At 40.7% G+C, this 27,668-nt stretch overlaps 1 protein-coding gene and 1 long non-coding RNA gene across 13 annotated transcripts; both read left to right on the forward strand.

The window, feature by feature from the left end:
- Positions 1-200: 200 nt before the first annotated feature.
- On the forward strand, positions 201-27,668 carry LOC110784534 (mitochondrial phosphate carrier protein 3, mitochondrial). Of its 12 annotated transcripts, none has more exons than XM_056843562.1 (4): positions 317-1,135; positions 1,610-1,717; positions 25,428-25,497; positions 27,431-27,668. In XM_056843562.1, the coding sequence occupies exons 1-4, from the start codon at positions 1,066-1,068 to the stop codon at positions 27,432-27,434; spliced, it is 252 nt and encodes an 83-aa protein (XP_056699540.1). In that variant the 5' UTR covers positions 317-1,065; the 3' UTR covers positions 27,435-27,668. The 12 variants fall into 12 exon arrangements, 10 of the variants coding, with proteins under 10 accessions (XP_056699540.1, XP_056699534.1, XP_056699533.1 ...); XM_056843556.1 differs by lacking the exons at positions 25,428-25,497; positions 27,431-27,668 and adding exons at positions 6,855-6,993; positions 7,177-8,276 and having other exon boundaries at positions 675-1,135; XM_056843555.1 differs by lacking the exons at positions 25,428-25,497; positions 27,431-27,668 and adding exons at positions 6,855-6,972; positions 7,177-8,276 and having other exon boundaries at positions 675-1,135.
- LOC130472464 (uncharacterized) lies at positions 18,640-24,978 on the forward strand. The gene is made up of 2 exons (XR_008932814.1): positions 18,640-21,786; positions 22,085-24,978. It is a non-coding gene; the product is annotated as an uncharacterized lncRNA (long non-coding RNA).

The following is a 27,668-nucleotide window of genomic DNA, read 5'->3' on the forward strand; positions in this document are numbered from 1 at the left end:
ACAAGTTGCCCACTCTTTTTTTTAAAACAAGTTGCCCACAAGTTTAATAAATAAATGTTAATTCTTGCTAAGCTATTCATATAAAGCCTGTAATGGGTTCAGAAATCTGGATTATGTAGCAGGTTTGTTTCTAATCTTTGCTGAATGATGTAAAAAGGATATTATAATTTGAAAATTAAAGATGAAAAACTTGAACACTTCTTCGTTTTGTTCCTTACTTATAGTCTAATGGTTAGAAAGGTTTTAGAGACCCTTGCTCCCAAGTCAACAAAAAAGCCTGCAGTTACGCAAGGAAGTCGAGTTTTGTTAGGAATTGTACAGGCTTCCAAAGAGTTGAATAAGCTGTCAAATTAAGGTTGTTGGTCAGTATCTTTCTAAGTAGACACATTACATTGTTCTGTATGAGCATAAATTTTTTCTTGCTCAACTTTCTGAAATCATAGCTAATATCTAACTGGAGAACGTAGTTGGAGCTGCTTGGTTTTTTTGTTGTATTCAGGCCATCTGACAGATGCTAAAGAAGTGGAGGTTATCCCCGTGTTTGAGTGTATGATTGAACTTCAGTCTAGAAATTAGAAATGCATAAATGTTATCGAGTCATATTATTGATATGAATCAGCAAACAGAGTTCGAAGAGATTTTGCACTTTCTTGTTGCTTTCTTGCACAATTTTCATATAAGGGTAGTCATAAACAGGGAGGATACAAGGTGCTTACACTATTTGGAATGATGGGTACTAGTTAAATCCTAGTTAGGCAGTGGTTTAACTCCCCCCACTACTACAAAATGCGTGAAATCTCGACGATATGACCTCGACGCTGAGGGAAAATGCTGGTACAAAATTTGATTCTTCGTGGTTTGTCGATGCTGATCATCGTCTACTCTTTTTCTCGACTTGGATCAGCGTCGAGATATTTCCAGCACGTGACCTTGTCCAACTAAAATCCACTTATCTTTAGCCGCGTGTTCAAAATTTGGGGGAATGAAAAACCACCCCCACTAACTCTCATTCTCAACCCTAACTGTTCAGTTCTCATTTCTCTCTTCGCCGCTTTCATCTCCTTCATGGTTCTCAAGAAAGATCAAAGAGATTCATCAAATTATATAATTTTCTTCAAATTTCTACGGGTTTCAGGTACCCTCTTCGATCTCTCATCTTTTAAGTTTAGATTTTTTTTGAATTTTTCGGGTAATTGTTTCGAGTTTTTATGTTTTTCTCTTCTTCAAGATCTGGTCTGACCTCTCCCATTCCAATACCAAGGCGTGCTTTAGTTTTATGAATTTTATTTTGGCTTAAATTTATGCATTTTTCTATTAGGTATGTCTCTTTTCTCGTACAAGGAACAAAACTTTTTTGTGATTTACGGTTCTGGCTCTCGTTAGGTACAAATTCAATAAAAAATTTGATTGTTAACCTTAGATTAAAGCCCATTTTCATGTATCTTAGCTTACATTTAATGGTTGTAATTTATAAATATTGCTTGCTTGAATCCTAAAAAAAATTGGGTTCTTGATACCTAACCTTGCCTTATTTTGTTGCTCTACGAAATATTAGGGAATTGATCTGGTCTTTAATTTTTACAAGTTTTCTATCTTTCCCGTTTCACAGGTGTAAATTTCCATCTTATCATGTATGCTTCATATATATTTCATTTGAAAATGGAAGATACTGAATTTCAAGCGAGATTTACCATTAGTTATGTGGCAATTAGCTCTGGTAACTCTTGCTTATCTTGTTTCTCTGGTTGTCTGTTGCTTTGATGGAGTAATCTAATCTTAGTATTTGAAAATATATTATATGAAATGATTCATTGATAAGTATTTTAGTCATCAACTACTACTAATATTACAATGGTGTGTGTATAAAATAGAGGACTTCTAAGCTACTATATCTCTTCTAGTTTGATTTGTTAATCAAATGGTAGTATAATATACTAATCAAATATCCTCATTGCTTAAGGAACAATAACCTGATTTCCCCCTTCTCTGCATTTGTTTTAGATTAGAATAATTTTGGATTACATTGTTGTTTGGTTAAATTTCTTGCCCAAGGAAATTGCATAGTCAGATTGAGTAGGATTGAAATTTAACCTTGTAAAGAAGGGGTTTTGTAAATTAGATTCAGATTTAGGTTTTACTGTTTCTAAAATTTGGACCAAAAACATAATACTTCAAGAAACTTAATTTCAAGAAGAATAAATTAGTAAACAAGTCAAAGTTCTGATTGCATTTGATTAGCTAATGTTTACACAATTATTTTAGAGTACCTCTTTTCTTGGCTTGTAGGTATATGCGTACATTGAGTTCTTTTTATAAAGCTATTTCATTTCTCTATTTATTTCCTTCTAGAAATGCTGCAATTGTCTTTGTTACTACTTGATTATATGTTGTGATGAATTATGTTCCATTTCCTTTTGTCCATCAATGGCTACTGCCTCGGCTGTCCCCTGTACTAGCTGTAGAAAGACCCTAGAGAAATCACCGGCACTTGCCTTTCATATTGTTTGTTAAATTGTGTACAAGTGATCAAATGAGTTGGCATTTTTGATTTTCAGATTGACCCAGTCAAGTACAAGAGCATCAGCTCTGGTTTCGGTATTTTTCTCAAGGAACAGGGAGCGAGGAACTTCTTTAGGGGTTGGGTGCCTACGCTTTTGGGTTGCAGTGCTCAGGGTGCATGCAAATTCGGTTTCTATGAGTTCTTCAAGAAGTACTATGCTGACATTGCTGGCCCGGAGTATGCTGCCAAGTATAAGACATTGATTTACCTTGCTGGTTCAGTATCAGCTGAACTTATCGCAGATATTGCCCTTTTCCCTATGGAGGTAGTAAAGGTTAGGTTGCAAACCCAACCTGGTTTTGCCAGAGGATTGTCTGATGGGCTCCCCAAATTTATCAAGTCTGGCGGAATTGGCGGGTGTGGCGGGGTCGAAAAAGCGCGAGGCTAATGCGTGACCTCGTCCCTCGTGGGTGTGACGATTCTTTTATTCAATCAAGTGTAATTGGATTTCCTGTGAGTATACACCCAATTGACTAGTAATATAGGAGTCGCCATTCAGTTTTTAACGACAATGAGAAAAACTGACAAAACCCGGTTATCGTGACATAAAGGGAGTGCAATTATGTTTGACCACGACGGCCGTAGGTTCCCTTGTGATCCCTGGTGTGGGGATCTCTCAACATACACCCGCAAGGTAGAGATTGAGGGTTCGGGGGACTGTAACTACCGAGAGGAGTACTTCGCTCGTCGATAACTCCAGAGGCAGGATATCCTTACTAGCTCAGCATAAATAATTGAAGGGACATGCGTTAACTATTAAACTAATTTGAGTTGATTTTAGCAATATGCAACATATAATACTAATTCGATCGTGATTATCTGATTTAAATAGCATTAAGGGACCTAGCATGATAATCCGATTTCCCAAAAATATTATATTTGTTAGGCGTAATAGAAAAATCAGATTTAGTTAGTTTAACAGTTCATAAAAAGGGCGAGAAAAGCAGTTAAATCATCGAAAAGGGACACATTACGACGCACCCTTGAGAGGTGCGTCACGGTTCTCAGAAAACTAACCAATTTGACTTTGCTATTTCTCCTTTTTATTTAACGAATTTCAATTATGGGACAGGATACGTTCTGTTCGATTTATGGATCGATTGCGACAGAACGCGTGGACAGTTTCGCAGCGAATTTAGGGATCTATTTATAGGGAAGAGTTCGTGGAAAGATAGAATTGTAGAGTTCAAATCCACAAAGAATTAGGAAAAAGCACGTACCCAGGTATTTTCAGCGCCCAGGCCTGGGCGCCGAAGATTTCGGCGCCCAGAGCCAGGCGTTGAAAATAGGGTCTGGGCTGTTTTCTTTAGTCAGATTCGGATTCCTGAAATCTGTAGAGTTTGAGACTTAATCGAGTCTTTTAGCGCGTATCAATTTTATGACGGAATGCGTCTAGGCCCGTTACGAACTCTAGGCTCGTTAGGATTTTAATTAATACGTAACTCTTATTTCCGAATCATATTAGGAATAGGATTCACGCAGTTTTCTATCTCATTTAGAATTTATGTTGGAATGCAACACCTAATTCTGACAGGTTTCTATCCTTTATGATTTGCCACTTTTAGAAGCTACCTTTTACGGCAGTTACTATTTTTAGCAGGTTTCCATAAATAGCAGGTTTCGGGTGAAATGAAAAGGGGAATTGAGATTCGTTTATTTTATAGGAGATGCGTTGTCAAGTGGAGATTTATGCTTTCATCATCGAACCTTTTCCTTTCGGGAATGGGGACAAAAGTAGGTGTCTACAGTTAGCCCCCACTTTGACTGAGTCTTGGAGTAAGACGATGGTCAAAGTATTAGACGGAGTGCGTCACACACGCCATGGTGTATGTGACCTGTTTTGCGAGGGTCTCACGAGCCCCCGAGTGATAACATTTGACTTAAGGGTCATCACTTGAAGTGTCGACATATCCCTCACGTGTCATTGAGATTTGTCAACTGATAGTATAGAAACTTCCTCACTTTGTCATTGGAAGGATCTAAAGGTGCGTAGAAACTCCCTCACTTTGTCATTGGGAGTAGCTACAGATGTTTTCGAAATCGAAGCTATAAAGTGTAATTGGGCCTGGCCAAGCCCAATCACGAGGTAAAAGTGTTTTTAAAGATTTTCATTTTCAGGGCTAGCTAAACGAGAAAACCCCCTTGTTTTTATGGAACGTAAAACGAAGGAAAATCCAGCACATCGCTTTTTTTTGGAAAAAACGGAAAACCAATCCTTTTAATTTTTGGAAAAGGGAAAACCAGAAAAAGTTATCGCTGCAGCGACTAAGGACCTGCACGGTTAGTGATGCAGACCCCGCCGGTTAAAGATGGCGAGGCTGTCCGCTAAGGGTGGACACCCCGTCCGATAGAAGTGGACGAAACTGTTTTTGAAATTTGAAAATAAGGACCTACGCGGTTTGTGACGTAGACCCCGCCGGCTAAAGATGGCGAACCTGTCCGCTAAGGGTGGACACCCCGTCCGATAGAAGTGGACGAATCTGTTTTGAAGTTTGTTTGCTTTTTTGAAAATAAGGACCCACGTGGTTTGTGACGTAGACCCCGCCGGCTAAAGATGGCGAGCCTATTTTAAATTTGAAGACTTTATTTTTCGAAAACTGAGGACCTGTGCGGCTAGTGACGCAGACCCCGCCCGCTGGGGGTGGGCGAGCCCTGTCCGTTGAGGGTGGACGTCCCTGAATTCGTTTTTTTCGATTTGGGAACTCGCGCGGTTTGTGACGCGATCTTGCCGACTGAAGATGGGCAAGTTCTTATTTCTTTGGTTCTTTGTGATTTCTTTTGAGAATTTCTTTTTATTCATTCATGCAAGAGCGAATTCTTTCGAGGGATGCTCGAATTTAGTTGTAACCTGAACGTGGGCTGACAACGTGTTCAGACGGACCTTTGTCTTGCGACCGTCTGCTTTCGTGATTTTGAGCTAGTCTTTACGGCTCGACTTGGTCTTCGATCAGAGGACCGTGCACAAGTGTCAATGACGACCTTTCGATGAGGTCGAACCTGTTGTTTTTTTTTGAGATATCCAAACATGATATGGTGTATGGCGCAGTCCGGGAATATGATTTTGATCGTGCGCTCCTTGTTGGAGTCTATTTTTCGCGGCCCCCCAAGCACTGGGGCTCGTCTGTCGTTTTTCGCATCTTGTAATCATGTTTGGGGTCATGCTCGTATGTGCGAGCGACCTTTTATAGTAGTGTGCTACTTTAGCGAAGCCGTGGAGTGCGACTTTAGTTTTCAGGCGACATCCGATTTTAGCTTGGCCCGGATTAATCCTTTGACTGACAAACATTTTTTATTTGGAAAACCAACGACTTAACGATACACATTTTTGGTGTTTCGAAGAACGACCATGATATTTAACTTGTTTTTTGAAAAGTGTACATAAGCATTTTTTGAGACGAGTCTAGGTTTCGACCAAGTTTTTAATGTTTATTTTTTTTTCTTATTTGGGAGCTAAAGGTGCTTTGGGCTTGATCCTACTTGCAATAGGGCCTCGTGTTTAGCAACACGGTCTTAAGTCCTTTCCTGTTCCGTGTTTTGTGAAATCTGGGCCTTGGGCTGCATTTTCAGCGCCCAAGGCCAGGCGTTAAATATTTCGGCGCCCAGCCGTGGGCGCTGAAAGTGTTTTCCTGGTGATATTTGACTTTCAGATTTCCTAACACGTTTCCGAATGGGATCAGGATGTCATTGGGTGTGTTCAGCTATATATAGGGGCTAGATACGTCCCTATTTTCCACCACTCTCAAATTCTTTCTCTCCTTTTTGCTGTGCTTTAATTATTCATTGCTTTTGCCATGTCGATCCCTACTTTCTCACTCCAACGGACTGTTAGGCGTTGGCTACGGGCCCTTACTCCCAAAGAAAAAGCTTTGTTAAAATAATACCACTTAGAGGCACTTTTAGGCTTACAACAAATTAATATTGATTATAACTTTCTGCATGCTGCCCTAAGCTTTTGGGACTCCGATCATCATGTTTTTGCCTTTCGGGGCAACGAAATATGTCCTTTGCCCGATGAATTTGCTGCGATCCTTGGTTATCCTACTAATGCTACTCCTGTTACCCCTGGCACTATTGAAGAGGGTAAAACAACCATAAGGGCTTTCCTAGGACTAGATGATAACATGTTTGCTGAAATTGTTGTAGATGATAAGGTTAACTTGGCAAAACTTGTAAAACATCACTTTAGGCCTAGTAAGAATATGACCGAACAGAAATTGAATATTCGAGCCCTTGTATTTTGCTTGTTGAATCATTATTTGCTATCGAATAACAATGGTGAGTTCGGTGACATAAGGTTGATCCCCTTGATTAGCGAGATGGAAAGTTGCTATTCTATCATGGCGTTGGTTGTTGCCGAGACTTTGCTGAGTGCGGATGAGCTGAAGAAGGATGCCAAATCCGAACATTTTAAGGTAAGCCCCCTATTACTGCAGGTGATCGATTTTTCCTTGCGCACGTATACGTCCCTTTTGCATATATATTTTTTTCCTGGGGCTGAGTTTCAGCGCCCAGGGCTGGGCGCTGGAGTTTTCGGCGCCTGGTCCTGGGCGTTGAAACTGCGCCCCAGAGACCGTTTTTTTTTCATTCTTTTGATTCGATCGTACCTGTTTTTACAGATTTGACTTGCGGAACGACTTAGACTTTTGGAAGCTCCTGCCGATCCTAAACATTATCGCCCTATAGCCTTGGGTAACCGAAAATACTTGCACCAAGGCCAGGACGAGGCCGAATGGACCTCCTTTTTTACTCATGGCATTTGTTCTATTAAGTGGGTGGTACCATGGTGGGGTTTGACTACTATGACAGGGGGTTCTGATGTATCGGTTTATGTTTCTTTGTTGGGGCTATCTCGTCCCATTTATATTTTCCCTTACCGAGTCATGCGTCAATATGGTTTAAGGCAGACTATCCCCTTTTCTGATACGGTACCCCTAAGGTAGCGGCCTTTTCACAAACACGGGTCCTAGCGTGGGCCAAGTATTATGATGGTCTCCCGCGTTGGGCCGTAGCTACAAATGGCTTTGTGGGTCTTTCTGAAAACTACAAGTTGTGGATGAGCTCCGATGATAAAGATGTGAGGACCGAGGCTCGTAATGGGGAGCCGGCTGAGCTTTTGATACCTCGTATTCGTGTTAAGTATGAGGGTCCTGATTCTTCCAGATCTTGTACCTATAGTATTAAGACTGTGAAAGCTCGTCCTGATCGAAAGCGAAAGGAAGTTCCTCCCCGTTCCAGTTTTAGGCCTAAAAAGATGCCTAACATGAAGGGGCCTGCTGTTGTTAAAAGAAATGCAAGCTTTCGCGGAGATCGTCGCCGGAACAATGTATGGGTTAAGAAGGCTCAGCCGCCTGTAGAAACAGTGGCTAGTCTAGTTGATGATAATAATCCTTCTCCCACCATTGTCTGTGCCCTTGAGGCCGAGCGGGCTATAACTAAGAATGTTTCTGAAGCCTTGGCATCTTTGGAAGTCAGTGTCCAGGAGCCGGTTCTTATGGAGATTGACATTGGGGCAGCGCAGAAGACCGTGGGGGTGGATCCTGCGAACATTGCTCTTTACAAGATTTTATTTGATGATCCGGAAAAACTAGAGTAATGTAGTTCTTGCTAGGGTGTAGGTGCCTTCTTTTTATTTCAGTTGTGTTTGTTTTTATTCCTAGCACTTTGTTTTCCTTCTTATTATTTCTCAATAAAGGCGTATTTTTATTTTTCATTTTCATTTATTTTTGTTTCTCCTTTTTTTATGTATTTTATATGTCTAACACTTTTTTCACAAAGAATATTCGTTTTATTTTTATTTTTTTATTGGACCGAATCCTGAAGGAAATAATGCCCTTGGTCCAAGTATGCATTCTATGTTAAGTCTAATAAATGCGGTTCAGTATTAATTAACAAGTTAATAATTCAGTGAGATCAAGTGAGCTGAATGCCTAGCTAGAGGCCGCTTCAGTTCAAGTGGAATTAATGATATTAATCCACAGCTTACTCTTGACTGAACCCGTAGGGTCACACAAATAGTACGTAAACGGATCAAGTATTTAATGGCATTAAATACTCCATCTATGAATATTCGGAACCGACGGATCTTGGTTTCAGTGGGAGCTAAGATCGTCACAGGCAAGAAATGAATACTCCGGAAACGATGATATTGCCGGAAACGGAAATATGGATCGTATCGGAAATATGAATATTATCCAAGTCGTAGATGTTGCCGGAAACGGAAACATGGTACGTATCGGAAAATATTATTGGAAATGGAAATATTACCAGAATCGGAAATATTGCCGGAAACGGAAATATTGTCAGAATCGGAAATATTGCCGGAATCGGAAAATAATTCCGGAAACGGAAATATTAAATATTTGTTCGAAACGGAAATTAATTCCGGAATCGGAAATATTAAATATTGTTCGTATCGGAAATAGATTCCGGAAATGGAAATTTAATCGGAAGCGTATCGTACGAATTAGCATCGGACGAGGCCTGCCGGACGAAGGCCCAGCACGAAGCCAGGCCGTCGCCCAGCAAGCACGCACGCCACAAGCCCAGCGCGCGCCAAGGCCACGGATGCGTGGGCCTTGCTGCGTGGGCTGCAGCTCGCACGCATGGGCAGTCCTTGTGGCTGCCGTGTGTGTGTGAGTTTGTGCTCATGCGTGATTCCTGAATCTGCAAGAGTCAGTGTATGATTAAATATCTATTCCTAATTGGATAAATTAATTAAATAGAATTCATGTAGGATTCTAATTCCAATTAATTCGCATCCTACTAGGATTACGATTCCTTTTCCATAACTCTATAAATAAAGGCCTAGGGGTCATAATTTATATACAAGTTTCAAAGTATTCAAAAGTGAGTTTTTTGAGAGAAAATCAAACACACATCTTGCTCAAAAGTGCCGAAATTTTCTAGTACCTTAAGGGCGATTCTAGTTGGTCAATCTTAAGGCGGATCCGGACGTGCTGTGGACTATCTACGGAGGGACGACACTTGGAGTCCTAAAAGACTTGTTCTTGTTCGGTTCGGGCGCAGCTAGGGAGGGCACGCAACAAAGAGTATGCATCTAATTATGCTATATGATTATGTGTAAATAATATGTTTCCTGGGTTAATGGTTGTTTCCGCATGATCTATGTAAATGTCATATGTATCATAACCTAACAGTGGTATCACGAGCCCCTTATTATTTTCATAATCTAAATTGCATGAACATGGTTAAATATTACAAATTTGCAAGAATTAAAAGGGGTGATTAATTTTCGTAATTGTTAATTAATTGCAAATTGCGTTTATTTAATTATATGTACGCAGTTTTTCGGCAGTTTCTTCATTACTCATCCGAATTGAGTGATTTTTGTGTCAATTCCGTATGTAAAAGGCATTCTAAAATTTTGACAAAAATAGTATTTTTCTGCCGAACCCAGAATTCTCAAATTCGAAGCCTAACTATGACTTTTCGAAGGTTTTAGTTTTTCGAATGCAAAATTTCGTAAATTTAAGATGTTAAATTAAATATTTGCGATTCCTGTTGATAAATCTTGAATTTTTGATTGACCTACTGCATATGTTTAACAAGTTTGAATGCCTAGTCTTGTTAATTATGCAATCTAATTTGTAATTATGATTAATTTGTTGAAAATTAGAATAATTTAGAATTAATTTGATTTTCATAATTAATTGTAATTTAATTAGAAACCTATGATTAAAAACCACCATAAAAATTGTAAATTTACGATAAATTTTAAATTTTTATGACCTAGACTTGAATCCATATCAATCGGAAATCAATTGGATAATAAATTTTCGATTTTTCGCCCTAAAATTATGAAATTAATAATATTTATTAATTTGTCATTAATTTTAAATATAAAATTTTAAATTTTTATGCGATTCGTTCAAATAACTTGCACGCACGAAGCAATGGACGCTTCGTGTTACCCTTAAGGGGTGTTGTATAATGCGGGCATGCGACGACGAGCAAGGGAGCTCGTCGCCCGTGCGGCACGAATGCAATGAGCAAGGGCGTAGTGCACGAGCGCAAGGCAGCAGCCCTGCCTTGTGTCGTGTGCCACGAGCAATGAACGAATGGGCATGGGCGAAGGGCGAGCCAAGGCAGTCGCGTGTGGGCAGCAAGCGAGCTGCGCCACAACGCGCGCTGCCTCGCACAAGTGCGCGCAGCCTCGCGCGCAGCGAGCGCAAGCTCGCGTGCCACGAGCGCTGCGCCCAGCACTGCTCGCGCGCGCAGCGCGCGATGTCGCTCGCCCAGCGAGCGATGTCGCGCCCCAGCGAGCGATGGCTCGCGCGCGCAGCGCGCGATGTCGCTCGCCCAGCAAGCGATGTCGCGCCCCAGCGAGCGATGGCTCGCGCGCACAGCGAGCGAGCCAGCGCGCCCAGCGAGCGATCTCGCGCGCGCGCACTGCGAGCGATAGCTCGCGTGCGATGGGGCGCTGTGCGGAGGCTTGCGATAGGACAGCAGCAGCTATGCGACGAGCGCATGGGCTGCGCGCACATGGCCAGCAATGGCTGTGTGCGTGCGGCCCATGGGCGTGCAACGCGTAGGGTGTTTGCGTTACGATTAGATCGTTTTGAATGTTTAATTTGAAAATTTCAGTTCACGTAATTTTAATTAATTTTAAAATTAATAATTTGAATTAATTTCTTGAATTTTAATTTTGAATATTATAATTATAATAAATGGAATTTATTCTAATTATTTTACTAAAATTAAAATCATGAATTAATTTAAATGCGACTGAAATTAAATTAAATTTTTGGATTCAATTATAAATTTATATGAGCTTTAAATTTTAATTAAATTTGTATGTTTCCGGTTAGACTAGAAATACAATTTTATGTTTAAAATTAGTAAAGCATATGAATTTATTGGTTTGAGTGGGAGCGTTTTTAGTCATAAACTCTTGATTAGGTCTACAAATCCTTAAGGTTAAAACAACTCGATTAGAATTAATAAGGACTGAATAATTGGTAGATTATTGGTGACCTTGATTAATTGCTGCAAATGTTTACGTGATGCATAATGTGTTTTACTAACCAGCTATGTGGGGCCATTCATGATAATGAATGGGTGAATGGTATATATTGTATATGTACTGTTTTGCAGGTTATGAAGTGACTAGTATGGCCCAAATAGGATAGAAAATATGGTCTGCGTACCATTAATTTGAATGTAATTGGTCTAAAGCACCAAAGTTATTTTTCAATTCAAATATGGTCTGCGAACCATCAAATAGTTGTAATTAGTTATAGCTTATCCTATTTGAAGAAAATGGTGCCTCCCACGGAGATTTTCAAGACGGACTTTGAAGTCAAAGCTTCAAGATGAAGTCGGGCCATACTAGATCACAAATATCTTGTGCATGTTTTAAGTTATTTATTGTTTTAAATATGTCTTAAAATGCATGAGATCATAAGCTTGATTATGTTGCATGATTAAGGATTTTAGTTCACTTAAAATCTAACCAACATAGTAAGAGCCTTAAGTTCCAAACTTAAAAATTGAGTTAAAAGGTGCCATGCCAAAATATACACTTGCTTGGATATCCTTTACATCAATCTAGTAATAGTTTTCGCTCAGCGAGGTGTTACTTATTGGTCCTAAAGGGGCAAGGTACACAAATAATTGTGAGTACATGTTAGTTTTGGTGAAACTCAACGATATAAGTAAGGAGTCCTTTTATGTCGTGGCAAATTCGATAGGTTTACCTAATAAGTTCTTAGACGTACCTATCAACCAAGAATAGTTTCTAGACTATTAGCAAAAGGCTTTTGCTTACCTAAGATGTTCTAGGATTAAGTCGACAAACTGTGCTTAGTTCTTCAATGATTTTAGGATCTTGAAATCATTTTATTCACATCTGCCGGAACACATAACTTGAATAAAATGCTTAATAAACATTGAATTATGCATGTATGCTAGAATTTAAGTTTATTAAGAGAAACTGTGAATGGTTATTTATTTGTTTATTCTTTTCAATTGTAGTTTTAATATGGCAAACAACAATTCATTCAACATTCGATCAATTCTCGAAAAGGAGAAGTTGAACGGGAAAAACTTCCTTGACTGGCAAAGGAACTTGCAAATAGTTCTTATGCAGGAAGAAAAGGAGTATGTCCTAGATGAGGTGATGCCCGAAGCTCCAGGCGACGGGATCACTCAGGCAGCCCTCAATCGTTGGATTGATGCCAACAAGGATGTGAAATGTCTAATGCTCGCCACCATGAGTGCGGATCTGCAGAAAACGTTCATCAACTCAGATGCTTTCACAATCATCAGTGAGTTGAAGAACATGTTCCAAGATCTGGCTCGAGTCGAAAGATTCGAGACTCATAGGCAAATTCTTGAGACCAAGCTTAAGAAAGGCGAGCCCGTAAGTCCACATGTTCTCAAAATGATTGGACTCATTGAGAATATGAGTCGGCTGGATCAGCAATTTTCTCAGGAAATGGCTATAGACACCATCCTCCATTCTCTTCATAGCGGGTATGATCAGTTCAAACTGAACTACAGTATGAATAGTCTGGACAAAACGCTCACTGAGCTTCACGGTATGCTGAAGACCGCTGAAAAGACGCTCAAAAGTGATAAGCAGGATGTGCTTATGGTGCGTGGGGGCAAGTTCAAGAAATCTGGAAAGAAGAGGAATGCTAAGAAAGGTGGCAACAAGGCCAGCCCAACTAAGCAAACTGGCGCCAAATCTGCAAAGAGGAAGGTCAGTCAACCCACTTCTGAATCCGAATGCTTCTACTGCAAGAAGAAGGGGCATTGGAAGAGAGATTGCTTGAAGCTAAAGGAAGATCAGAAGAACGGAACAGTCGTTCCATCTTCAGGTATTTTCGTTATAGACTGTATACTTGCTAATTCAACTTCTTGGGTATTAGATACAGGTTGTGGCTCACACTTATGTTCCAATCCACAGGGACTAAGAAGAAGTAGAAAGTTAAGCAAGGGTGAAGTCGACCTACGAGTGGGAAATGGAGCACGGATTGCTGCATTAGCCGTAGGAACTTACTATTTGTCGTTGCCCTCCGGGCTAGTTTTGGAACTGGAAGAATGTTTCCACGTTCCAAGTCTTACCAAAAACATCGTTTCAGTTTCTTGCTTAGATGCTAAGGGATTTTCCTTTATAATAAAAGACAATAGTTGTTCGTTTTATTTTAAAGAGATGTTTTATGGATCTGCTAGATTAGTCAATGGACTTTATTTATTAGATCACGACAAACAAGTATATAACATAAATACCAAAAAGGCCAAAAAGGATGATTCAGATCTCACCTATCTGTGGCATTGTCGATTAGGCCATATAAACTTGAAACGCTTAGAAAGACTTCAAAGGGAAGGAATTCTAGAACCATTTGACTTAGAGGATTATGGTAAATGCGAATCATGTTTACTTGGCAAAATGACAAAGCAACCTTTCTCTAAAGTTGGAGAAAGAGCAAATGAACTATTGGGTTTAATCCATACAGATGTATGTGGACCAATGAGTACAAATGCTAGAGGTGGTTTCAGCTACTTTATCACTTTCACTGATGACTTCAGTAGGTATGGTTATGTCTACCTAATGAAGCATAAGTCTGAATCCTTTGACAAATTCAAGGAATTTCAGAGTGAAGTAGAGAATCAATTAGGCAAGAAGATCAAGGCACTGCGGTCTGATAGAGGCGGTGAATATCTGAGCTATGAATTTGATGACCATCTGAAAGAATGTGGAATTCTATCAGAATTGACTCCTCCTGGAACACCACAATGGAACGGTGTGTCAGAACGGAGGAACAGAACCTTGCTAGACATGGTCAGGTCAATGATGGGTCAGGCCGAACTTCCATTAGAATTTTGGGGACATGCACTAAATACAGCTGCACTCACTATAAATAGAGCTCCGTCTAAAGCTGTCGAAAAGACTCCATACGAATTATGGTTTGGAAAACCTCCAAATGTGTCTTTTCTTAAGATTTGGGGATGTGAAGTATACGTCAAACGATTAATTTCAGACAAACTTCATCCAAAATCTGACAAATGTATCCTTGTGGGCTATCCAAAGGAAACAAAGGGGTATTACTTCTACAATACATCTGAGAACAAAGTGTTTGTTGCTCGAGATGGTGTCTTTTTGGAGAAGGATCACATTTCCAAAATGACAAGTGGGAGAAAAGTAGACCTCGAAGAAATTCGAGTCGAACAACAAACTCTAGAGAATGCTCAAGATGACATTCAAGATGAAACTCAGAGATCTTTAGAAGAATCTGGTGAGAATCATGGTCAATCTAGAAATGTTACCCCGCGTAGATCGCAAAGATATAGATCTCAACCGGAAAGGTACTTAGGTATTTTGACGAACGAGAGCTATGACGTTCTATTACTTGAAAGTGATGAACCTGCGACTTACAAGCAAGCTATGACGAGCCCTAGCTCCAAGCAATGGCAAGAAGCCATGCAATCTGAATTAGACTCCATGTCTGAAAATCAAGTATGGGATTTGGTCGATTTGCCAGATGGCTACCAAGCCATTGGAAGCAAATGGGTTTTCAAACTGAAAAAGGACAAGGATGGGAAACTTGAAGTTTTCAAAGCTAGATTGGTTGCAAAAGGTTACAGGCAAGTCCACGGTGTGGATTACGATGAAACCTTTTCACCAGTTGCAATGCTAAAGTCTATTCGAATAATGTTAGCAATCGCTGCATATTACGATTACGAAATATGGCAGATGGATGTCAAAACTGCTTTCTTAAACGGCGTTTTAACAGAAACTGTGTTTATGACACAGCCTGAAGGTTTTGAGGATCCAAAGAATGCTAAAAAGGTATGCAAGCTAAAGAAATCAATCTACGGATTGAAGCAGGCATCCAGGAGCTGGAATATACGTTTTGATGAAGCGGTCAGTGACTTTGGTTTCATCAAGAACGCAGACGAATCTTGTGTATACAAGAAGGTCAGTGGGAGCAAAATTGCTTTCCTAGTATTATATGTCGACGACATATTGCTTATCGGAAATGACATTCCTATGTTGAACTCTGTCAAGATTTGGCTTGGGAAATGTTTTTCGATGAAGGATCTAGGAGAAGCACAGTACATATTGGGCATCAAGATTTACAGAGATAGATCTAAAAAGATGATTGGACTTAGTCAAAGCACTTATATCAATAAGGTGCTTGATAGGTTCAAGATGGCAGACTCCAAGCGAGGCTACCTACCCATGTCTCATGGAATGACTCTAAGCAAGACTCAGTGCCCAAAAACACTTGATGAGCGTAGACGAATGAGTGGGATTCCATATGCATCGTTGATTGGTTCAATAATGTATGCTATGATATGTACACGCCCGGATGTTGCGTACGCACTCAGTGCTACGAGCAGATACCAGTCAGACCCAGGAGAGGCGCATTGGACTGCTGCCAAGAACATTCTGAAGTACCTGAAAAGGCACAAAGATGACTTCCTGGTCTATGGTGGAGATGATGAATTAATTGTTAAAGGCTATACGGACGCAAGTTTCCAAACCGACAAAGATGATTTCAGATCACAGTCTGGGTTTGTCTTCTGCCTCAACGGAGGAGCAGTAAGCTGGAAAAGTGCTAAGCAAAGCACCATTGCGGACTCTACAACTGAAGCGGAGTACATTGCTGCACATGAAGCAGCAAAGGAAGCTATATGGCTAAGGAAGTTCATAGGAGAACTTGGTGTAGTCCCCTCCATTAAAGGACCAATAGCCCTGTATTGTGATAATAACGGAGCTATTGCACAGGCAAAAGAGCCTAGACACCACCAGAGAGTCAAGCATGTACTTCGTAGATTTCACCTTCTACGAGAGTTCGTTGAAAGAAAAGAAGTCGAGATAAGCAAAATTGGAACTGATGACAACATATCAGATCCATTAACTAAACCTCTGCCGCAAGCGAAGCACAACTCGCACACTGCAGCTATGGGAATCAAGCATATTGGAGAATGGCTTTGATGTCTCAGTTTAATGTTTTAAAGTTTTAGAGTTTAAATCTTTGTAAAACATTATTGGTTAATCATTCACAATAAATGAAAGGAATTCATTTTTCCATTTAATTCGTGGTTTATTAAATGATGAGTCCCTTCAACTTGACGATATATTCAAGATAGACTGTCAGGACCAGTCCTGTGACTAAGAAATGTCTATCAAGTGAACTTGAATGTCAAAGGTTGAAAATGGTCCCTAATCGGAGTTTTCTATAAAATTGGACGCATAGAAAACGTTAGACGATTAGAATGCAAGATGACTAGTAGTTCTGTTTCTTGAACTATGTGGACATGGCAATGTCATAATCATTTGCATAGATACTTACTTTGGGAAGACTAGTATCGGACAAGACCTATGAAACTTTACTGTAAGAGATGAAAGTCTGTCATAAGTAAATTTCATTAAATTATTAGACACTAAATCCTCAATACCTGAGTGATTTGAGATTACTTGTTTAAGAACTGGTTGCTTTGACGTTGACCAACCGTCGCACCGTAAAAGGAGGCTATAAAGGCAACGCTCAGGTAATCACCTATCAAACGAAGTCTAATCTCAAGATCGCAAGATTGGGATTGTCCTCCCATAAATCGGGATGAGATGCTTAAAAGTTGTACAAGGCCACTCGGAGAGCTAGAAACTGTGAAATGCATGGCCGTGCTCGGATGAATCATAGGCTATGATTATCTGTTTATTTGATCAGTTGAACTCTGAAACCGAGGAACACCTCTGGACATAATAAGGATGACAACTCTTACCTTATGTTCAAGAGCAAGCATCGAGCGACAAAGGAATTAGGAAATGCACACTTGTCCCTAAGGACAAGTGGGAGACTGAAGGAAATAATGCCCTTGGTCCAAGTATGCATTCTATGTTAAGTCTAATAAATGCGGTTCAGTATTAATTAACAAGTTAATAATTCAGTGAGATCAAGTGAGCTGAATGCCTAGCTAGAGGCCGCTTCAGTTCAAGTGGAATTAATGATATTAATCCACAGCTTACTCTTGACTGAACCCGTAGGGTCACACAAATAGTACGTAAACGGATCAAGTATTTAATGGCATTAAATACTCCATCTATGAATATTCGGAACCGACGGATCTTGGTTTCAGTGGGAGCTAAGATCGTCACAGGCAAGAAATGAATACTCCGGAAACGATGATATTGCCGGAAACGGAAATATGGATCGTATCGGAAATATGAATATTATCCAAGTCGTAGATGTTGCCGGAAACGGAAACATGGTACGTATCGGAAAATATTATTGGAAATGGAAATATTACCAGAATCGGAAATATTGCCGGAAACGGAAATATTGTCAGAATCGGAAATATTGCCGGAATCGGAAAATAATTCCGGAAACGGAAATATTAAATATTTGTTCGAAACGGAAATTAATTCCGGAATCGGAAATATTAAATATTGTTCGTATCGGAAATAGATTCCGGAAATGGAAATTTAATCGGAAGCGTATCGTACGAATTAGCATCGGACGAGGCCTGCCGGACGAAGGCCCAGCACGAAGCCAGGCCGTCGCCCAGCAAGCACGCACGCCACAAGCCCAGCGCGCGCCAAGGCCACGGATGCGTGGGCCTTGCTGCGTGGGCTGCAGCTCGCACGCATGGGCAGTCCTTGTGGCTGCCGTGTGTGTGTGAGTTTGTGCTCATGCGTGATTCCTGAATCTGCAAGAGTCAGTGTATGATTAAATATCTATTCCTAATTGGATAAATTAATTAAATAGAATTCATGTAGGATTCTAATTCCAATTAATTCGCATCCTACTAGGATTACGATTCCTTTTCCATAACTCTATAAATAAAGGCCTAGGGGTCATAATTTATATACAAGTTTCAAAGTATTCAAAAGTGAGTTTTTTGAGAGAAAATCAAACACACATCTTGCTCAAAAGTGCCGAAATTTTCTAGTACCTTAAGGGCGATTCTAGTTGGTCAATCTTAAGGCGGATCCGGACGTGCTGTGGACTATCTACGGAGGGACGACACTTGGAGTCCTAAAAGACTTGTTCTTGTTCGGTTCGGGCGCAGCTAGGGAGGGCACGCAACAAAGAGTATGCATCTAATTATGCTATATGATTATGTGTAAATAATATGTTTCCTGGGTTAATGGTTGTTTCCGCATGATCTATGTAAATGTCATATGTATCATAACCTAACAAATCCTTGGTAAGGATTGCCTACGTATCTTGTCAGAATCAGGTCGCGCGTAGTTCTAGCTTTAGAATAAGTTCTAGTATGCCGGATTTCGGTAGATATGCCCTGAGGTGGAAACATATTACTTAATCGGTCAAATGAGTGAAGTATTATCATTATTTTCATCTGCCGTTTTTTTTTGCCATAAGTCGCGTAAAATATGAAACTCAAAATCCGACTAATTTGTATGGCTATATTCTTGGTTGGTAAGCCTATTTGGATACTTGGATACGTACTGTACCCCCCAAGTGTTCGTTATTTTTCCGTTGTGTGCGGATAAAATGCCGAGCACTTTCTGAAAAGAAAATTTTTGTCAGGCAGAGAGTTTCAACGCCCAGGCTGGGGCGTCAGCAATTTCGGCGCCCAGCCCTGGGCGCTTAAAATGACTTGGGCGGTCGATTTTTGACGCTTTGCTTCACATGTTCTTGCATTTTTTTTTTGTGCCTTGATATTTTGCTCGTATTTAAAGGCCAATTTTGAGGCTACTTTGGAGGCTTTTTTGACTGTTAGCGTGAAATGCGTTTTTGTCCGAATCAATTTTTTCTATTCGTGACTCGAAACAGTTTTGAAAATGGGGTTAGGGTGCGGAAGTTATGAAGATCTTTGTGTAGGTTTTTGAGGTGTTGTTAGTGAAGGGTATGATGGAATCTATGTTTTATGAATCTGTTTTTTTGGTAACATTTGCATTGTTTTGGATTTTGATTTCCTTTGATTCTGGGTTTGCATGGATTGACTCTTATGATGACACTGGTTTGGCTTTTTAGGTTTTGGGGATATGAATTGGATAGTGTGGTTTATTTTGTGGGTTTCGGGAATTGGTTCCCATGGCACTATTTCAAAACCGAGTGGGCTTTGTTTGTTGGGCCTGGAGTGGGCCGCCTCTTTATTTTTGTATTTTGCAAGTACATTTGGTGTTTATTTAGTGTTAGAATAAAAATTTTAGGAGAAATATTACGCCTTTATTGATTCGGAAAGTAAGGAAAACACACTGAAATAAAACTGACCCATATTCTAAGGGGCCTTAGGACCATCTAAAGTCTCTATTATATTTTTTTTATCAATCTAAAGAACTACTAGGCGCTTTTTACTAATGGTGCTCTATGTGGCTCAAGCCTGGGGTTTAGTCTCATAAAACTTCGGTTCTTCACCGGTACTCATCTTGAATTCCATTCCTTTTGCATTGACCCACTGATATGTCTTCACCCATCCGTTCTCGACCTCTTCTAGTGTTGATGCAAGAGAGATTAACCGGGTTGGATCGAAACCTTCATCTTGTAAAGTTAGGGTAGTCATCACAGTCTCGTTCTCCATAGGCCTCGATTCGTTAAACAATGTCCATAGAGCCCGGTTGTCCAATATTTCAGCTGTTTTAGTCTTGGTGAGGTGGGGTGCCTCATCCAAGGTGGGGCAATCATGGAAAATTTCAAATCCGGGTTTTAGCAAGCCATCCTGAACGAAGGGTTCAGGGAAATCACAACATGGGTGTTCTTCTCCTTCCCGAACGAACATCCCGTTAAGGGTCCTTTGATATGGGGGAAGGAGGGTGGTTTGTTTGGCTTTGTTAAGGCATAGCCTAGACAGGTGGTCAGCAATATCTTCCTCCGTTGGTTCATAACCTAAGCCAAAGGGAGTAGATTTATCGGGAAAAGGATGGAATGTGTATTCCTTCTTCCTTATGCCCAATGGGGTTCCTGGGAAATAACCTTGAGCTAACAGCATTCTAGGGATGACTCGGTATGCATGCGGGTCTAGGAATGCTGGGTCATAATCTTCGATGAACTGGATTGTTTCTTCCATTTGAAACCCATAAAGGTCGTCTGCAGTTTCGGCCGCTCCAACCATAGTGCAACTGACGTCGAGAGGAGGGGCGCGGATTTCTAGTATTACCCCGTTATGGTTAAGTTTAACCATTTGGTGCAAGGTAGAAGCCACACCTCCTAAGTCATGGAGCCAAGGTCGCCCCAAGAGGAGGTTGAAAGTGGGCTTGATGTCGATTATTTGAAACTCCGTGGTGCGTGCCACAGGCCCGGTTTGTATGGTAAGGTTGATTTTTCCCAATACAGGCCTTCGGGAGTTATCATAAGCTCGTACCCCTTGCGTAGAGGTTTGGAAGTCATCGTTTCCTAGCCCCAAGAAATGGGCGGTTCGCAATGGGCAGACATTAACCGCCGAACCATTATCTACGAGCGCTAGGGGGATGTTTTGTCCTTTGCATCCAACCACTAGGTAAAGGGCTTTATTGTGAGCACCCCCCTCTTTGGGTAAGTCTTTATCAGTGAAAACTATGGCCTTTTCTCCGGCATCTCTCGTGACATGGCTAACCAATGAGTCAGGTGTGATATCTGTAGGTACTGAGATGAGGTCAAGTGAGCGAATAAGCTTTTCGCGATGTTCCTTTGAAGTACACATAAGATCCCAGATGGTAATCTCGGCCTTGGTTATTTTTAGTTGTTTCAGGAGAGGATTTTCAATGACTTCTGCGATGGTGGCGTGCCGTCCATTCTCAGGAGTTTGCCTAACCGGGTTGTCGTCCATAGGAGGTGGGTGAATATCCGGTTGGTATATTCTTCCGGATCGGGTGAGGTTGTCGACCTTGGGCTCCTGAGGGGTGGTGTCAATGAGAGCATACCCGGGCCAAGTTTCAGTGAAAAGGTCCTGGCCCGACACTTGAGATAGGTAAATATCTTCAGCATCATCATTCCACACACCGCACACTTCCCTCTCGATTCGATCCATAGGGACCACAGCGAGTGGTGCACCTTGAGGTGTAATATACACCGTGGGGTCGAAATTCTCTGGTTGGTCGAGAGAGATGTGACAAGAGCCGAGTGGGCTCTTGTTGTTGTTGGGTTTGCCAACGTTAGGGAGAGGTATCACTTCATCCTCTATCATGTCCTGGATCGTATGTTTTAGATTCCAGCAGTTTTCAGTGTCATGCCCATTTCCTTGATGGAATTTGCAGTAAGTACCTTCGACCGAATATTTGCTTTTGACAGGAGGGTCACGGGTGGGGCCTATAGGTCTCAACTTTCCTTGATTGGTTACTCTTTCAAAGGCTTGTACCAAAGTCGACCCGAGTGGGGCAAACTTTCGGTCTCGGACCCATCTTCCAGGGCTTCTTCGGGCGGGATTCTCTTCTACAGCATGGACTTCCTGGACTTGGGACGTGTTACCCCGATTATAGGTGTTGTTCTTATATGTGGGTTTGCTTTGTATGGTTTTGGCGAGGTCGTCCTCGATCTTTATTCCCACATCATAAACTCTTTTGAAAGTATCAAGTCCCAGGTACCTAAGGTGTTGTCTGTAAGCCGGGTCCAGGTTGTCAATGAATTTTTGGACCAATTTTGTTTCGGGAGGCCTATTGATTAGCTGGGCCGCCTGGTCCCTCCATCTAGCAAAGTAGGTCGTGAAACCCTCATTTTTCTTTTGGAAGAGAACTTCCAGCTCGCGCATGGTGACTTGGAAATCCGTGTTCGACGAGTATTGCTTAATGAAGACGTTGACAAAGTCTTCCCAAGTGGGAAAGAGCTTAGGGTCCTGGTGATTGTACCATTTGAGCGGCACAGGTTCCAAGGACAAAGGAAAGGCAGGTAAGTACATGGACTTGTCCACGCCTTTCAAGTTCATGGCATTCACAAAGCTCAGTAGATGATCACGGGGGTTGTCCGTGGCCTTGAACTTTGGTAAGTCAGATGAACTGAACTTTTCTGGTAGTTTGCCAGAAAAAGGTTCAGGATCGAGGGAGAAGTATTTGCTCCCCATGGTTTGCTGTAGGACCATTTTTTCAATCCTCTTCTCGTTATCGAGGTCATTTTTGGCTTGCGCAGCCGCTAAAGCTTCATTTTACATTTTTAGTTGGCCCATGAGTCGGGTCATTTGAGCCATCTGCTCTTGCAAATCTTCGATGGACATGTTTGAAGGTGCGAATCGAGGTTGGGGAAGCGGAGATCCTTGAAATGAGGGATGACGGACGGAGCTTGGAGTCACTAAACCTGGTGTTGGCGATGTATCTTCGAGACGCACGAACCGTTGATTCCCTGATCGGAACCAAGTGGCAGGACCAGTCCTAGGCATAAGATAAGCTAAGGTTTAGGTTCCCAAAGTTTCAAGCATTACTTAGTCTAGACTTTGACTCTCTAAATTGGTTTTTCACTCTTTCTTTTGTCGGTACACTTTTTAGTTTTTTTTTTATTTTGGTCATTCTTTGGATTTTCGAAACACTTGCCCGTGTGACATTCATAGTTATTAGCACGTTCGGTTTTGGTGCCGAGTATTGTCGTCGTAGGAGGCCTAACAACTACACAAAGAGTTATTAATTTTTTCACGAGTCGCTTTTGAAATCGAGTGCTTTTCTTACGCCCTCGTAGCAATTCTTTTTGCGAACATTTTTTGTGCTACGTATTTTCCTTTCGCGCGGGTACCGAGGCTGCTGCGCTTGACCAGAAGGCCAAGCAGCAACTTCAGCGCCCAGCGAGGGGCGTGAGAAATTCTGGCGCCCAGCCAGGGGCATTGAAAATGCGTCCCTGGCTGGTTCTCGTTTTCTGTCTTCTGTTTATGCGACTTCGATTTGCGTGCTTGCTTAATAACGTCCTTTACGCGTAACAGCGTTTGTGGGATTCGTTACAGGCCATCCCGAGCGTCGCTTATTTTTGTGGCGATCATTCGGGTTTGCGGAACACGTGTTTCGGTATAACTCTTTGGCAAATTAGTCTATGAATGTTTGGGCAATTTTTAAGGTCGTTGGTTTTCTCGGATAGTTTGTCGCACACAATCACATATTTCGCTACACATAACTACATTACAAACATGGATTTGAAAATTATATATGCCACGTAGTTTATGATAGGCTTCTATGGGTAGTTTATTTGCGCCTGGCTTGGTACCGCTTCTATCGTAGATCCAACACATGCCCCGGTCGAGGTAGTGTCTTCAACAGACGAATTTCGCCCAAGAGGCCAACCCGCAAGTGCAAGCCAAGGGGGCATGCAGGCGAGAGGGACCTAATGAGCGAGCGATTGGGTTCGGGATAGGTGTACTACCTGCACAAGTACCGAGTGGGAAACATGCGCGGCGTATGCACCCCCTATTGGCGGGAAAAGGTATCCTTAGTCCCAACTCCCGAGGGAGCCGAGATTCGTTATGCGGTTCTGCCCGTTCACATTAATATGCTGATTTTCAGGTCTTCCCAACTTGATGGGGAAATAAACGCGGGGTAGGATCGTTTCACCCTTCGGCTATTTTGATTACCTACAAGCACGAGTATTTCCTTCACTATCCCAGTGGAGTCACCACTGTGGCGGGGTCGAAAAGCGCGAGGCTAATGCGTGACCTCGTCCCTCGTGGTTGTGACGATTCTTTTATTCAATCAAGTGTAATTGGATTTCCTGTGAGTATACACCCAATTGACTAGTAATATAGGAGTCGTCATTCAGTTTTTAATGACAATGAGAAAAACTGACAAAACCCGGTTATCGTGACATAAAGGGAGTGCAATTATGTTTGACCACGACGGCCGTAGGTTCCCTTGTGATCCCTGGTGTGGGGATCTCTCAACATACACCCGCGAGGTAGAGATTGAGGGTTCGGGGGTCTGTAACTACCGAGAGGAGTACTCCGCTCGTCGATAGCTCCAGAGGCGGATATCCTTACTAGCTCAGCATAAATAATTGAAGGGACATGCGTTAACTATTAAACTAAACTGAGTTGATTTTAGCAATATGCAACATATAATACTAATTCGATCATGATTATCTGATTTAAATAGCATTAAGGGACCTAGCATGATAATCCGATTTCCCAAAAATATTATATTTGTTAGGCGTGATAGAACAATCAGATTTAGTTAGTTTAACAGTTCATAAAAAGGGCGAGGAAAGCAGTTAAATCATCGAAAAGGGACACATTACGACGCACCCTTGAGAGGTGCGTCACGGTTCTCAGAAAACTAACCACTTTGACTTTGCTATTTCTCCTTTTTATTTAACGAATCTCAATTATGGGACAGGATACGTTCTGTTCGATTTATGGATCGATTGCGACAGAACGCGTGGACAGTTTCGCAGCGTGAGGCTTAGGCTAGGGTTGGAGTCAATACTCAGAATATGAATTGTGTGTGTTCTTTTCACGTCGAATTTAGGGGTCTATTTATAGGGAAGAGTTCGTGGAAAGATAGAACTGCAGAGTTCTAATCCACAAAGAATTAGGAAAAAACACGTACCCAGGTATTTTCAGCGCCCAGGCCTGGGCGCCGAAGATTTTGGCGCCCAGAGCCAGGCGTTGAAAATAGGGTCTAGGCTGTTTTCTTTAGTCAGATTCGGATTCCTGAAATCCGTAGAGTTTGAGACTTAATCGAGTCTTTTAGCGCGTATCAATTTTATGACGGAATGCGTCTGGGCCCGTTACAAACTCTAGGCTCGTTAGGATTTTAATTAATACGTAACTCTTATTTCTGAATCATATTAGGAATAGGATTCACGCAGTTTTCTATCTCATTTAGGATTTATGTTGGAATGCAACACCTAATTCTGACAGGTTTCTATCCTTTATGATTTGCCACTTTTAGAAGCTACCTTTTACGGAAGTTACTATTTTTAGCAGGTTTCCATAAATAGCAGGTTTCGGGTGAAATGAAAAGGGGAATTGAGATTCGTTTATTTTATAGGAGATGGGTTGTCAAGTGGAGATTTATGCTTTCATCATCGAACCTTTCCCTTTCGGGAATGGGGACAAAAGTAGGTGTCTACAGCGGGTGTGTTTCTTGTTTTTCTCATATTGTTATTTCTGTTTGGCTTGCGTTTTCTAGATCATATATTCAAGTATCTCTGGAAGGTTTTATTTACACATATTTGCTGTTGTCTTGGTCTGTGTTTCCACCGTTTCTAGCATAAGTTCGTAGGTATTGATTAACATCTCTTGATTTTTGCCACATGAGTGAAAATGGAAAAGAGGGTGTGGTTGGAGGCTTGGTGTGACGATTAATGCCCTCCATGTCTTCTTTCACATATTTATTGATAAGTGACTCGAGCCTTGAAAGTCAAGTCATTCAATATGGAACAGAGGGATTATTGAAGAAATTTCAAGATTTACAATTAGAATGATCATCTATGACACCGAACCTCTTAATCGAGGCCAGACCTTCTTTGAGCCTACTGTTTTTTATTTAAATAAGTTGGGCCAAGAGCCAGAAATTTTTATGACGCTTAGCGGTAATAAAATAGCCTCCTAGTTTTTTGCTCTTCCTCCTTACAGCGACTGTCATGCAATCAACATTTTGTATGCAATAACCCACAACACTTCTTTTTCTGCCAGTCCACCTCATCCAAAATCTCCATGCCTTTGATCGCTTGTTGTGGCCTAAGACCAGTAATGACGCCTTCTGTTCCTTTGCATGGTCTACTGTTATTGTACTTTTCTCCTTCCCTGACAATGCAACTATTTCCACTTGTATCTGCTCAATTTAATGAACCGGATTGACACCATTACAACTTGATTAGTATGATATTAATGTTGCAAGATATTTCCATTTAAAAGCAAAGGGATGGAGAGGAATGTCTGATATTAATGCTGGAAGACATTGTTATCCTTTGAAATTTGTCATCTTAAAAACGCTGGTACCTTAAAGGTAAAAAATCATGGACTTTGTCAGTTTCTTTTTTTTACATGTCTGAACATATGTGATGATTTTGATACTCTTGAGACTCTGTGTCAGCATTTTAGTTTCCTGTCATTTTACTTTCCAATGGTTTGAGTAACTCTTTGTGATTCTATTAATTACCAGATTTGCATTCAGTGAGAGTTTTAGACCTAGGATTTTCTTAAACAACTTTTAATTAATAGTACTACGAGAATTTGTTCTCTGGGTCAATTCTTGTCATCTGTTGAGAAAAATGGTCTAAGATGATACCTTAAATGAGACACTTGTTGAAGAAGATTATGAGAAAGAATGAAATGGGGTAAAAAGTCCCACCGAGTCTAGTGATTGTTATTATTTTGTGAAGGAATATGTGGAATTTGATTCTTGTAGCATCAAATTACAGTTGACTACACAGATTTCTCCACATTCTCTGCTTCATTATATCTGCCATTCTACTTTCATGCCCTTTCAGCATTACAATACTACTTATAAGAATTCAAGATGATTAATCTCTAGTTTGCCTTGCTTATTGTTTCAAACTATGTGCAGAGCTATATGGAGTACTTAGAGTTGGATAATAATAAGTGTGGTAGTTTAGTAGCAAGAATATTGATGTACCCAATTGTGTAGCATAAAGAACAGTGTCGTAAATACTATTTTTTTTCAAACTTGTCAGGAAGTACTGACTAGAATGTTTCAGTATGCATGTTTCAATTGAAATCATCTTGTCCCTAGAGCCAATTTTGATATACATTCAAGTTTCCCACAATAATATGCTTTATGTTGTATCAATATTCTTGCTTTTGAAATCGTGTATAGCTAAACTGGTCTTTATTTGGTGTTAAATTTTTTATTTTGTTTAGTAGGAGTGTTCCTTGTTCAACGCATTAGTCCTGGAAATTGGAGTAGGGTTGAGGAATCTTTGTATACTTTTCCTGTATGTCTTTTATAAAAGTATTTCCTCAAAAAAAAATAGTGTTACAATGCTTTTTACATTGCATATATATGACATAATTTTTTTATATGTGTAGATGAATGATGATTCAGGTAGAAAATGTAACAATTAGATCAAGATATTGAAGCTTCAATCAATCGCGGGGGATTTAGGAACAAACGTTTTATTTATTTATTTTAAAGGAACAAATGCTATGTTAGTTGGATAATACTAATAAGTTATTTTTATTTATAATGTGACTTGATAAGGAAAAAAATTCAATGTATGGATATATAATATAGGATCCTATTGTTATTTTGGTATGTTCTTAACTA

Source organism: Spinacia oleracea, chromosome 4, assembly GCF_020520425.1.
Source record: "Spinacia oleracea cultivar Varoflay chromosome 4, BTI_SOV_V1, whole genome shotgun sequence".
Lineage (NCBI taxonomy): Eukaryota > Viridiplantae > Streptophyta > Magnoliopsida > Caryophyllales > Amaranthaceae > Spinacia > Spinacia oleracea.

Bases quoted from the DNA above. Each gene is read 5' to 3' on its own strand.
- LOC110784534 (XM_056843556.1), top strand. From the start codon at position 7,614: ATGAGCTCCGATGATAAAGATGTGAGGACCGAGGCTCGTAATGGGGAG.